This window comes from Dromaius novaehollandiae, chromosome 12, assembly GCF_036370855.1.
Source record: "Dromaius novaehollandiae isolate bDroNov1 chromosome 12, bDroNov1.hap1, whole genome shotgun sequence".
Lineage (NCBI taxonomy): Eukaryota > Metazoa > Chordata > Aves > Casuariiformes > Dromaiidae > Dromaius > Dromaius novaehollandiae.
The window spans coordinates 11,374,105-11,388,720 of NC_088109.1; the positions used below are offsets into that span (position 1 = coordinate 11,374,105).

The 14,616-nt window shown below is 36.1% G+C and overlaps 1 protein-coding gene across 2 annotated transcripts in view; it reads right to left on the reverse strand.

Moving 5' to 3' along the window:
* ERC2 (ELKS/RAB6-interacting/CAST family member 2) overlaps positions 1-14,616 on the reverse strand; it is a 492,995-nt gene that overhangs the window by 172,978 nt on the left and 305,401 nt on the right. For both annotated transcript variants that reach the window (XM_064518915.1, XM_064518916.1), the window contains exon 15: positions 7,954-8,114. In XM_064518915.1, coding sequence (XP_064374985.1) covers positions 7,954-8,114 — 161 coding nt within the window. The remainder of the gene's footprint in view (positions 1-7,953; positions 8,115-14,616) is intronic.

Below are 14,616 nucleotides of genomic sequence, written 5' to 3' on the forward strand. Positions count from 1 at the left end.
GAAATCCTAAGTTGATCTCACCAACCTTCAATAGAAGGTGCAAATATATTTTGAAAGTAATTTAGTGCTTTAACAAGGAAAAATAATGAAGAAAAGAAATGGCACACTTCCTTCCCATTCTGATGAGATTTCAAACATCACACACATTATAAAACAAAATCAAAATACACTATTATTTCAGCCTGAATATATAAGACTCGCAAGTGTACAGAAAGTTGGTGACAGTCATGTGTCTTTAAATACGTGAAGCGCCTTGTCAAGCAAACAGTTCACTCATTCTGTTCTCAGAGAGAAACATTTTATTGCTTTGTGCCCCTTCGTTGTTTACAAAAGAAAAACATCTTTTCATTTTAGTCAAGAAAGCTTCTGTTCCAGAGAACAAAGCCTTCTTTGGGGTTTCTCTAATCTTTATGGTGTTTGCAAGTTGGTGTCAAAAATGTTAGTCAAGGCATGCTGTGTTACAGGTCTGTGGGGCAAAAGCAGTCACAAGAGACTTTCCACCCAAGTTAGAAGGAGACCACATTACCATTCTAACTACTTCCTATGGAAGTCACAGTTGTATCAACATCCTGCTGTTTTGTTTGTATTTAACTTGGGATATGACTCTCTACACTCTCAGCATGAATCCTACAATTAAATGGAAGCAGTCCACAGGTTACTAAAAAACAGTCCAGTGTTCTACATTTCAAATGGTACAATTTTTGAGACAATCAACTTGCTATCCACCAACTGAATGTGTTTAGAGTATATATTACTACAGCTGAAATAAGTCAGAAGAATCTCTAATAAAATTATGCAAAATGGTAAACTATTTTCAGAAATTATTTTTTTTCCACATCTATTTATGCACTGGTCTGTTATCTGACCTATTAAAGAGAGATTATTTTAAAGAATTCACATGGCAGAGAAACTATCATAGCTATCATTCTCAAAATACAAGCTAAAATTTAGTTAGCCTTGTGTTAGACCTGAGAAATTAAAAAAAAATTATTCACATGCATCCTAGTTTCAATATAGTACTTTAACAACAGATATCAGACTGTGGTATATTTGCTTAAATTTCAAACCAAAGAACATCTTTTAAAGTCATGTATTCAGCAATATTTCAGCCTAGAATTATCTGCAAGGGAGGTGCTGGCTCCTTGCAGAAAAATCCTTCAATATACCAGCATTTTAAAAAGGAGCATAAACTAAGCATCTTTGCTAACACTTTTTAATAAAACACCTCAGTATCCAGCGTAGGCAAGAGAAAGGGTTAACTGCTTCTTTGCCTTCCTTTCGGGGGACAGGGGGGTAGGGGTAGAGAACCACTGCATAATTATAGCATAGAAGTAGACAGTGTCTATACGGAAGCAATAGTTTTAAGTGGTTTTAAAATGTGAGTTTCAAGCAATTTCAAAGAGTAGTTCCACCCTTAAGCCATCTGCCAATTTCTCCTACCTTGCTACAATGTTTTTCTCATCCTTGCTGCTACATGGAAGACCCCAACAAAAAGGAAATTAATTTAATGACTGCTCGCAAGTAGAGTTCCTACATTTTCATCAGGGATTTTCCCATCAGTGACTCTCCTGCTTCTGGCCTGTGCTTGCACAGAACAGGTGAATTGCACACGCAATTACTCTGAAAAGTTCCAGATGCACTGGATTTACTACTCACACAGAGACTTCAGAAGCAGGCTTCACCATAGCTGTATCCACACAGAGGAGGAAGAAACCACTATCCTCTGGATGACAGAGCCTCTTGGGGTGGAGTAAGTAGGACATAAATAGAGAAAAATATGTTAAGTGCCTTTCCCACCCCCTCCCCACGTGCCAGTCTGAGATGGTGATGGATGGAAATAGTAATAAGAGAAAGTAAGAAAAGGACATGAGCTGATTTGTCCAGGTGCTGGAAACATGTCTAGGTTCTCTGGACATCCAACAGCTTTTGTCAGAGCTAAAGCTCCTACTGAGCTGCTACACAGATGTGAAATCCCCAACTTCTACTCAGGTAAAATTTATAGACAGAAAAAAGAGGGTATGTCTGGGGAAAAACAGACCAACGGTAAACTTCCTTATACCTCTGCCTTTAATACTTCATAAAACATTTTGTCTTCTCTACAAACTGGACTGTGACTCTCTAGTTTCACTTCTTGCAAAGTCTCCCCCACAGGCTGTGATCCCTGACTTCCAGAATTCATTCAAAGTCCCTCTTTATCCCTGCAACATCCTCAAAATTTCACTTGAAGCCATTTTTATACATCCATGCTTGAATCTCCTGCACTAAAAGAAAGGAGGAGAACCAGTCAGATACGGTGACAGACAAACGGACAAGTCTTGCTCTCCTCTCTGGAAGAGGACGAGCTTTCTGCTCGCTCTGTGAAGCTGCTCATTCTTTTCACTCAAGGCCTTGAGTCGAGCAGCTCCAGACCACCATCTCCCACTTGAGACTGGCATCTAGTGGCAAATGCAGCTGCCTTCTTGTTCGGCAGGTCAGCTGAGCAGCTAATCCAGGAGGTAAAAGTGCAGTGTCCAGCTCTTGTGCAAAGAGGGGCAGCTGGTAGGACTGAATGTTTGGTGGAAGAAACATTTTATCCCCTTCCTCCCACAAATATTTCATCCTTGACTATGCACAGGTGCTGTTAAAAGAATAAAGTAAACATACTGAAAAACAGAGATAAGCAATATTCATTTATTATTTTCAGTGAAAAAAGTGATGGGCATTCTTAAACAAAGGAAGAGATGTTTAATTTTATACTGTCACTGTAAGAAAATGTACTGCAAAATCTAATTTAAAAATTTTAAATTTTTTAACAGCACAACAATTTTCTGTTTTTGTTATTCAATCAAAGGAATACTAGCTGGTTATTGTATTAGGGTATCTTTAATGAACAAACTTGTTACTAAAGCAACCTGATTATTTCCACATGAGGAAAATATATGTTCTTCCTCTGGAAATTTATAGTGAATCTCATGGCAAAGTCATTTCCAACAAGACTGATTTAGCAATACACACCAGTGATAGCATGAACAAGGTAAGAGACAAGGATATTACCCCAATCTTTCACACTGTTGGGAGGAATAGGAATTCGGGATGGTCTGAGAGCTTCAACAGTGACCTGAGTTAACTGTTAAAGGAAGCACTCAGTAATTAACTGTCAGATCTCAAAATTAGGACTTCCCTGATCTTCAAGTCAAAACATGGAGTTCATTGTTTTGTAGGATGTCTGGGATTAATCCTGTAGTCACTTACAACTAAGTGCAGTGATCATCACATGGAACTAAGTCACTGAAAAGTCATCAAATTAATGTAAAATCAAAATGAAGTCTGTTTTTTAAATTTTAAACATATACCTATGTAGGGTAAACACCGCAGAAAGTGAATTTAAGGGCTTTTTTTTAACCAAAAAACCCACAAGTTTTGATAACAAAGTGTTTTTTTTTTTAATTCATTGGTAGCGGCTAGAAAAGGAAATGCATATAATTTAAAAAATTGACCTAAAAAGAAAAGTGACAATACTTGTTATATCTTTTCACATGGCATTAGACTTTCTTCTATGACTGTTAGTTCTCCAGGTCAAACTTTACATCTTTCTAAGGGAAAATAATTTTGAAAACTTCTAAAAAGATGACAATGGTCTAACCCATATAGTAAAATCCACTTTCCATAAGGAAAGGCATTTATTTCATGTACATAGATAGAGCAGTTTTAATACACACTTATATGAATGCCCAATTATCTATCTATCCAGCTATCTAATTTTGTTATGGGCATGTTTACGAGAGTTTTGTCAGGAACCACCATATAGGAAAGGACCCTCTGTATGAAAGCATTGTGGATGCCTTTTGATCTAAAAGTATGCTCCACAAATATGGCATTTCTGGAAAATCTGAAAAAAAAAAAAAAACCCACCACATCACAGAGCAGAAACTGCTCCTACCCTCAAATTCTTCATATTACAAAATGAACAAGCTTTTCTAGGCAAGCCTTCTGAAGTTTTCAGTAGGCTCTGCTCCTTCTTGTGGACTTCTTAGAAAACAAAAACACTATCTGGAAAAAGTAGTCTTGATACATATTTCTAACTAGGCATTTCTAATTTCAGGCCAATTGAAACATTTCTATGGATGATATATACACTTTTTTAAAATGTCAGCATGACTTCTGTCACATTATGGAATACAGAATTAGTTTTTAAATCTATTGCAGGTTTAAAAAAAATAAGTTCATTGATTTCATTATGCTCAGAGATAGAATAAGTACAAAGCATTACGACAATTAGGCAAAATGATGGATTTGAACAAATGGTGCATTTTGCTGTTAACATGTACGTGTAACTTCCATAAATGTCTGTATGAGTTATGCATGCACTGGGAAAACAATATGACCATAACAAAAAATATTTCCTCCAGAACTAATATAGTAATATTTTTTGTGGACATTTGCAAAAAAATCACATATTTAGAAAGCAACATGCAAATCCTTCTCCAAACTTCAACACTGTGGAATTCTTTAAAATAAATCTTGTCTTTTCACATGTTGGCATCAAGTTAAGAATAACTAGATGTTTATCTCCTTCCATCAAACTGCCTTTCCTTTAAAGGGCACTGATCTAGTTTCCAGTTGAAAAAGACAAACCAGATAATGAAGCAGATTAAGACGCCATCCAGTTTTAGTCTAAACTTCCTTAAATAACTGATTCTATATGGGAACATGTAATGACCACTGAAGAAGTTATCTAAAACTGACAACTGATTATAGCCAGTAAATTAAGATCTTGGCAATGTCAGCCAGATGGGCCTCGAATGCAGAGTTATGTTTCGAACTTGAACATTATATAAGCATAGGAAATCATCATGAATGCTCTTAAACACACAGTTCATGCCTATTTGACTGGAAGCCAGCAGTCAAAAACTGTAATCGCTCAGCATTAAATAATAAAATGATAAATAGAAGTTAGGGTCATGGTTGCCAATTAATAAATTATCTTAAAATATCAGAGGGAAGCCAGATGAAGAAATACTATTTTAGTATATTACTACTATGCAGAATTGTCCTTATTCTGTCAGCAGATGTCTGGGTCTTGGCTAGCTTCTACAATCTACTTTTGAGAACACCATATTCATAAAAATAATTTAATGCCATATTTATAATGTTCTGTTGCAATGCAGAAGTTTTATAAAGCTTGTTTGACATGCACTTATTTCAGTGAGTAATTTCAAAAATTAAATTACAGTACTAAATTTCTGAATTATGTATACAAGATATTTACCAATACAGATATATCTACTAGTTTATGCTGTTTAATATGTTTTATTAAATTAAATAAACAATCTAGTAAATTTAAAATTAAGACATACATTGATTTAGACATTCCTATTTATAGCAGCAGTCATGTAACCCTTTTTATTCACAAATGAAAAAAAAAGTGTTCATTTTTTGCTTCTTTGATGCAGTACTAAGGTTGTTTTAGAGGCAATAACTAAAAAGAGGCAAAAAGTAAATACAATCGTACAAATTTCTGCCACTAATCTTATTATTTATTCTGTTTAGTAATATTGTGCTATGTGTTTTAAATACAATTGCATTCATTAACTCGATTTTGTGTCTCCTAGGATCAGCAAAACTCATCCTGAACTCTGAAAGCCGTACTTGGTTATTTCCATCACACTTACCACAAGCAAAAGTTCTGATCAACACATTACAAATAAACTTATGCAACCATTAGGATATCGCTCAAACATATTAGTTAACTCCATGAACACCGCACTAGCGACCAAAGCTCTTTTTCAGGGTAGGACTACACTTTGATGTTCTTTCTCCAGTATGAACTCTTTTTTACACATTTCACAGAAATTAAAAAGTTAGCATGTAATTAAAAATAGTGTATATCATTTTTTTAAATGAAAGTGAGCTCTAATCCCAACTAAGTGATTAGCTGAGTTCACAGACTTCAGTGGGGCTCATCTATACATGTGAGTTAGAGCATCAGGCTCTTACAAGTAACAGCACAGGGCTAGGTAGCTGTAAAAGCTACCTAGGAGAGGAGGGTGGCTAGGTAACCCTCTCCTACCTAGGCAGGATGACGTATGCATTGTAATTTATAGTGGTTTACTATTTCAGGTTACACGGGTTGTTAACTTTGTAGATTTTCAAACAAATTGGAGCTCATTTTAGCATTTAAAATGAAAAATGTTTATGAAAATTGCTTTTCTGGAACACAGAAAAAAAGGTGATGGAAGAAAAAGTTATATGTACTTACAGACCTAACAGATTAGCAATTAAGAAACCAAAGGCAAAAAGTAAAACAAAAATATGCAAGAAAGTAGTCTTTTACAAACAAAACAGAAGGAACAACACTAATGAATACACAAATAAAGAAAATATCTAACAAGCAAAAATATTTCCTTTTTATTAGTAATTTTTACTGTCAGTAAAATCACTCTATATCCTTATATCTCATTTTAACTTTCAAATCTTCCTAACCTGGAACTTTGATAGCTGGATCTTTCACCATCAGAACAGTCTACTCAGTCCTTTACTCATAGAATGGAACACATTTTTATCAAAAGAAGAAAAAAATCAATTTCATCTAGCTTTTGCCAAGCTCACCTCCCAAACTGAAGACACATGCCTTATGCAGCTCTTCAATATCCAGGAGATTCTGCATACCCAACCAAAAAAGTCATAGTAACAGAACGAAAGGTACTGCCTTTTTTTTTTTCTTCTTTCTGTATTACCCAACAATTGCTAATTATGATCACTTATAGGGAAAAAAAAGAACCATTCTTACCATTACGACAAAGCACTCAAATAAAGAGACCAAAGCACTAAGAAAATAGATGACTTCATGAGATACAGTAGCAGTGACCATCTGATTTATAATAGCTGAATCAATATCTACATATACAAAAAAATCAGAAAACTAAATAAAATATATCTCTAATCAGATACAAAATCACATGCTCACTACTACGAAGTATGAATTTGCGTATGTGTTTCCATTTTTCTGTATACCTAGATATAAATCACCTTAAAGTCAAAAGCAAAGTTCTTTTGACTTCAATGAAAACAGCATTCCTCTTTAGATTACAGGTATTTATAACGTTGCACCTGTATTACATAGTAGACATTCTTAAAATCTGCTTTTATAAAACTGTATTAAGCATATATCACCATTTGCCACGTTGTCTTATTTATAGTAAAAGTATTAAATAATTTTTCTGAGTATTTACCTTAAAGTGTGAAGATCTTTACAATAACTTAGCTGAAGTTACACACGGCTTAAGTGGGTTTTTTTACTTTCCCCCAACAAAACAGTCTCAAAATTACAACTCGATTTTCTTTGGTGAATGTTAACTACACACTTATCAGCCTAGCCAAGTCCTAACAGATTAACTCTTTTTTTGGCAAACACTGATTTCAAAGATTGTGTCACAGCTTTAACCTGGTATAATTACAGATGCTTTCATTTATTGTGGGAAGTTAGACTTAAATTATAGGCCTGTCTTCCTTCTTCTGTTCTGTATGATTATAAATAGCAATAATGACTAATAAGTTTTTTTCTATAACCAACTAATTTCAACAGACTTTGTACCATCTATACAAAGTGAGTAAATCCCTTTCCTTGCATTTGTCACTCACTGAAACTCCAACACAGTGTTCTCAAAGAAAGATGGGGCCTTAGACCCTGTTTCCCATGAAAGTGATGCTGTGCTGATATTTTACTTGCATTTAACAAAGAACAGCTTTCAAAAAATTCTTAGCACATCAATTATTGACTACTTTTAAAATGAAGACTTTTACACTTCTATATGTTAAGAGGAATTTAACAATTACATTTTACAACCATTACAAGTCATGAAATTCAGACTTAAGTATATTTTTATATATAGAAAAAAATATTTATAGAAAAAAACTCTTCTTGCAACAAATAATTTTAATTTTCCTAGAAATTAGAGAAATAAGTGTACTCACTTCATTTCTAGAATTTCTTCAAGCTGTTTTCTCCGCTCTATTCTTAGGTTAGCCAGATGTGCTTCCTTCTCAGCCAAAGACTGCTGTGTTGAGGCAAGACGGGCTTTGGTAGAATCTAACTCTTGTCTAGTCTTTTCCAGTGCATTCATCAGTTCTTCCACCTAAAAGTGAGAGAACTTTTTAAACTCCATGTTCTCCACAAGAAGTAAATCTTGAGGCAAATACAGGGAAAAAAACCCACTGAATTATTTTAAGTAAACAGCTGTTAAAATCCATTCCTGTTTTAATTGTTTTTAAAATACAAACTTAAAAAAAAGCTTAATGTTTTCATGAATCCATCTAGCAATGAGCAACATTTATACAAACCAGAACTGACACAGATTGCCAAAAAGCTATTTAACCTGGGCCACTGCCATGTACAGCCACAATTCATAAATATTTCTTACATCACTTACATTATTGAAACACAGAATGGTAGTAACTCATTATGATAGCAATTTCACAAATTTTAGATGCAGATACAGATATGTATTTTAATATAAAATTGATCATGAGCTCCAAATACTTTTCATCAAAAACATACACAGCCTTCTGTGCTGGCCCAAGTTGTCCAGATAGGCTGTAGATTCTCCATGCCTGGGAATTTTCAAATCTTGGAAAGAAAACCTGGAGATGCTGATCTAACTTTGAAGTTATCCCTGCTCTGAGCAGGGGCGTGGACTACACAACATTCAGTTGTCCACGCTAACCTAAATTGTCCTAAGTTTCTGCACTGGATTTGTCTGCTATTGCTCTAAGAAAACAACCAAGTTATTTTCCTCAGGACAACTGCGAGAATTTCTGAAGTATGAAATATAGGAAAATTAGGGTGATACCAATCTTTCTTTGGCACTGGTAAATATCAGCTGGATTTAGGGTAAATTGCTTATTGCAGGAATTCAGAAAACCTCCATGTTTTCAGAAAATACGATTCAGAAGTAAAAAAAGTGTCTGTCATATTGTATCACATTATTTAAAGAACAAAATAAGAATGGAGACTCCATATGACACCTGTCTGGTAGCAGCAAAATTTGCTTGTGAGGTGAGTCACTACATTCCACTACATTCAAAGAACCAGAGGGTCATGAGTAGCCTCTGCTGACCAGGACACCTCAGTGTGATTTCCCCATTCTTGCACAAACATTGAAATGATACAGTTTATATTAAAAGGTGCAAGTATACAACACAGAATTCATTTACCTTTAGGAGATATAGTGATCTAAATAATGAATGCCATACTTCCTGTATTTTTCTCACTGCCTTTGTCCAAATATTAACATTTTATAAATTAGCCAGGATTTGGGGAAGAACATCTAAGTAAAACGAAATGGGAGAGAGAAGGAACAACTAGAATATATCCAATCTAAATGCTTCTTTTTATAGCATGTTGTCTACATTACACAAGTCATTGAAAAGTGTGCACTTTCACTAGTGACAAAGTCTGACAATATTCAGCTGTGATCATATCATAAGCATGTCTACAAAGACAGTAAGATGTTTTCCCCCAAGTCCATGCTTAATTGTTGCTTACCCCCTTCTGTTATCTAAACCCTACTCACATGCAATCGGTGTTTATAAACCACTTATTTTTGTTTTAAGTTGAACACACATTGCTTTGCTTGCCTCTCACATAACAGGTTCAGTAAAGCAAAATTAATAACACAATCTCTATCAAATTATAATGAGCAGACACACACCCTGTTTGAAAATGATACACAGATTACTTATCGCTGTACCCCAGCTGCAGCTGCAGTCTTCATAAACACGCTAGCAAGATCAACGGATACCGCAACATGTTGGATACACCTAGTACCTAAGTTGCTATATTTCACCAGGGCAGAATCGGAATTACCAATACGTTTAAAGTACTGATCTTCTCAGTACTGTCTTACTCTTCCACTCAGGAAGGAAAGTTGGTGTCATACTGGTGTAAGTGAAACAGCAAGGCCTGCCAGCCGTGCCCTACACTCTGTGCAGGTGCAAGATTCCACTAAAGCAGACCCTGAAGAAAGATGAGGGCTATAGCTAACTTTGAAAAAATGGCTATCCAGGGCCCTTTCACAGTAAAAGTAGCTAAGAGAAAATACAGTAGAGGGAAATGAATAATAAAAAAGCTGCATTTGCACTTGCATCACAAAAAAAAAAAAGAAAAAAGAAAAAAAAAAAGAAAAAGAAAAAACCCACAGTAGGAGATAGATCGTATTTCTTTAAAAATATACTCAGTTTCTAATACAGCAGCTAGCTCATTTTTTATTTAATACACACAAACACAATGCTGTCTCCAGCAAGGACAAGCCTCAACTACTCAAATATAATGTTTCTCCCCGCTTTCTTGGGCTATTTCTTAATTTCATCCTCTTGTTTATTAAAAACTGCACAGAGTTTCTGCTGAAAACCATATAGTAAAGACTCCAGACTGCTACTTAATTCCAGGGAGCGTACATTAATGGAAACAGTAGCGAGGATTCAAGACTGCTAAGTCATTCATTCATTCATACAGACTCTTGTTTCAAGACAGTCTCTCACGTCACTCTGCACTTGCAGATTTGCGTGGCAGATGAGGACCTAAAAAGGCAGAACAGCACCACTTTTGTACCTTTAGTACCATCCTCCTCCTTTTCCTTCAGGCTCAGCCAAATTTAGTATCTACCCTGTTGACTGACTGAATGCTCACCTAATTTCTTACATAGAACATCAGCTCTATTTTACAGCATTTAAAGGAATTAAACACTTGTGAAAATCAAAGCTGTGGATTTGTTAAAGTACTTTAATATTCACATATTACCAGGCAAAAGTGACCAGATTTTAAGAAAGATGAAAAAAAAACTTTAAAAATTTAAATATAAAAACCTTTTCAAACCACAAATCATTAACATGTGTAGACTTGAAAGTTACACTTTCATTTACATTTTCAACACAATATTTGCCAGCTGGTTCTTTCTTCACTTTTTGAATATGACCCAAGTTCAGAGTTGTATGTTTTCCCAGTTAACTGTCTCAGCAACACCTACAGCAGCAGAACTTGACTGGAAGGTATTTATAAAGAAACTGATTTTCAAATACCTTATTATCAAAGATTTTATTATCAAATCTAAATAGGTAATGCTGAAGTTACACATACAACCACCTTACCTACATGTTTATTATATAGCTGTAGTACCTATATTACAATGTAAAATTAACTTCAAGCATTGAAGGTAATTCTATCTAGATATAAAAGTTTAGGGGAAAAGGCTGTGTAAAATAAACCAAATTCCTGAGTAAGTGCGTATTTTCTTCCTTGATATTAGAATTAAATAATGGCAGAATATATGAAGGATAAAAGGTGCTTTATGACATCTTTTAGTCCTCCTCTAAGGAATGGAGATAAATCCAGTACTACTGGAGCAAAACTTTAGCTTTCTGAGCTATGGCAAATGCTTCTTTTGGTGCATTTAGGGCCCACGCACGTAGAGAAGAACATGCATCCAGGAGTCCTTTCCTCTCCAGACCATTGTCATGATCCGGCCTCTCAGTTTTTCATTTCCTCCCCTGTCCAGGCATTGAACTGACCGCCCTATTGAGGGATCAGTTCAATACTGGCCAAGGAGCACCTTTACATCATTTTTATATCATTGTACAAAAGATCAAGATACAGTTTGTATTCATGGTTATATTTATTACCTGTGATACCTCAACCAGCCACTTTCCTTCCAAACTGAAGCAACTGTTTTACCTTAATTATTGCACATGCTCCATTAAGACACAAATACAGAAGTCTCTCAAATTAATTACTGCTTATCAGTAACACACTCTAAAATCCAGGCAGCATTTTAAATTACTTCACGTGCTGAAGTTAGCGCAGGCATTGTCATTGTGCAGGCAACGCTAAACTCATCCTGCCAGACCTCCTCCTCTCTACGGTTTGCACTTGCCCCCGTCCTGCCCGCAGCCGCTCCGCTGGCAGCGACGCCCCTCGGGCAGCTGACGCGTGCGGCCGGACACCCCTGCGCGGGGGCTGGAGGGGGCTGCGCCCCGCCCCGAGCAAGAGCCGCCAAGCCCGCTGTGTTCTCCCCGCTCTATCTGTTGGTCTCATTACTTCTGTGCACAAACCTGGCCATTTTAAGTATTAGCTGACGAGTTAATACGCATCGATGTTTTGGCAGAGTTTATTGTGAGAGTCTCACTGGATACAAAGTTCTTCTTAGAGAAGTACTCTGTGCCCTGAATACATTAGCTGGCTTTTTCCCTTTTTGAAAGACAGCAGCCGCGTTTTATCATTTGAATTTTGTAATAAACACCTTTTTTTAATATATACTTTCAGAAAGCTTAACTGCCTTCAGCACTCCAAGGATTTGACTAAACTCTGTCAACACCTGAATTTGAGTTTACATTTCAGAATGGCAGGAAACTGGCAAACCAAACTATCACCATTCTCATCCTCAGCTTGGTGTCTCTTTCAAATGAACACTTTCTAACTACTTCTGCAGCTTCACATCTCCAAGTCCAATCAGCACTGTTTCACACCAAGATAAGAAAAGAAGAAAGGAATGAACGTGGAAGAAGGAGACATCTGCATTACCAGATTCCGCAAATTAAAGCAAGTTAGAGTTCAAATGAATGACAGTTTATTAAAAATGCCCTGGAGCATTCTTAATTCCAGATTGGATTCGGCTCAGCACAACTCACGCTAACATAATACAGTTCCAGTTTGTGGGAATAAGGAGGGGGAGGGACAACAGCATGTTTTTTTCAGTTCAAGTATGATATATTTCTGCAGGATGACGAAGAGCTGGCAACTTTCCAACCATCAAGATTAGTATAATTAGTAATACTATCTTTAAAGGGTTGGCGCTTCATTTTAACAACAATATTAGTGATAAATACAGAAGTTTTGGATTTCCCTTGCTGACTTTTTCAAGTATTGGTAGCCATACGACAACTCCATACCCACTTTAATTTAAAACTTAAGGTTATGTTAGTACACATAGGTCATCTTTGAATTTTACATAGTAAAATTCACATCGATAAATCCTACTAGTTTTTTACAGTTTCTTCACTTTTCTTTCATACAAGAATATCAACCGTTACAAATAAATTTAAAAAAAAAGGTTTAACAGGCTTTGTAACATTCACCCAGTACAGTTTATGGGTTGTATTTGTTTAACGAGAAGGCAGTCAGTGTAAAAATCCAACCTTTTTTCCTCCCCCCCAAAGGTCCTTTCTTTTCTCCATTTGCAAGAGAATTGTTTTTTTCCAAGAAGTTACACACTTCAAAAAATTCAGTTTTCTCCAGCTTTGCGAATATTTAATAAAAACGATATTTGTTTTTCCCCATGATTATGCATGAGATTGCAAAAATGGAAAGGCCAGATTTCAAACAGATTTAGATAAGAAGAGATTTTTAAAAATGGATTTGTACACACAAATATCCACTTACCAGCTCTTCTGATTCAGGCAGTAGACTTCCGCTCTTTACAGTAATGGATTGCCTGCTGCTTTCCATAAGGATGGACGGCATGCCAGGCATCCCGGGGGGCTGTGCCAGCGGCTGTTGGCCGCGCACGGGACGATTCAACCGCACAACTCAATCAATTGCACACCTACAGGAGGTCCAACGCAAGTCATATGGACCTACTGCTCTTAAAATTGCCAATGCTGTCCTGCAACACAGCTTGTAAATACCTTGTTTCCTTCTGTTTCTAATGGGAATTTCTCCTGTGTACAACTGCCTACACGGTTTCACTGCAAACGTGTTTTCCACAGAAGGGAGCAGACGTAGCAAAGTGCCATACTGAGCTTTGCAAGACATCAAAACACACTCTTTGTCGCCCTCCCCTTCACTTTCTTCCCATCCCATTTCTCATCCATAGCCAAATTCTTCACCTCTGACTTCTTTCCATCAAAGCTTTTAAACCCAGGAAACAGTTCTAATGGAAGTGGTATAGTTACGTTGTTCCTGAACCTTTCTAAACAGAGAAATCAGACACGTGTTTCATACAATTTTGGATATGGACAGAGAAGAAAAATGTAACTGTACTCTAGAACATAAATAAGCTTTGAAACAAACATCCTCAGTGAATGTTTTGACAGAAAAGTAAGCAGAAGATTTATAAAATCCAGGATAACAGTTCAGTTTGGGGTTTTGGATCTTAACAGACTAGGCAAGTAGAGCCCAGTGACATCACCCAGCAATGCAGTGGTAGCATGGCGCAAATTACTGCAAATGTTGCAAGAGCAATCCTCATGACATGGTTTGCCATTGCCATAGGAACACAATTATCAAGCGGTATACCATCCTGCAGTATCTGAAATCAGAACCTTATTGAGATTACTTAATTACATAAAGCAGGCTTTAAAATATTTTAATGCTTTTGCTAAGTGATATATCGATAATACATATGGCTTAGTTTTATTCAATTAAAGAGAGACCATATAGATATATTACAAATTTCCCATCTAGACTTGTAGGGACCACAGTCAGAGAAAGGAGGTACTTCAATTTCCTTAACATTTACTTACTGGCTGTTCCATTCCGCCTAGCAATTGTGTTAATTGATATTAGTATGGCTTTATGATGGTGATACATGTCCATCCCCATAGAGGAAAAAAATCTAGAATTTAGTGGAAACTGTGGCCTTTCCA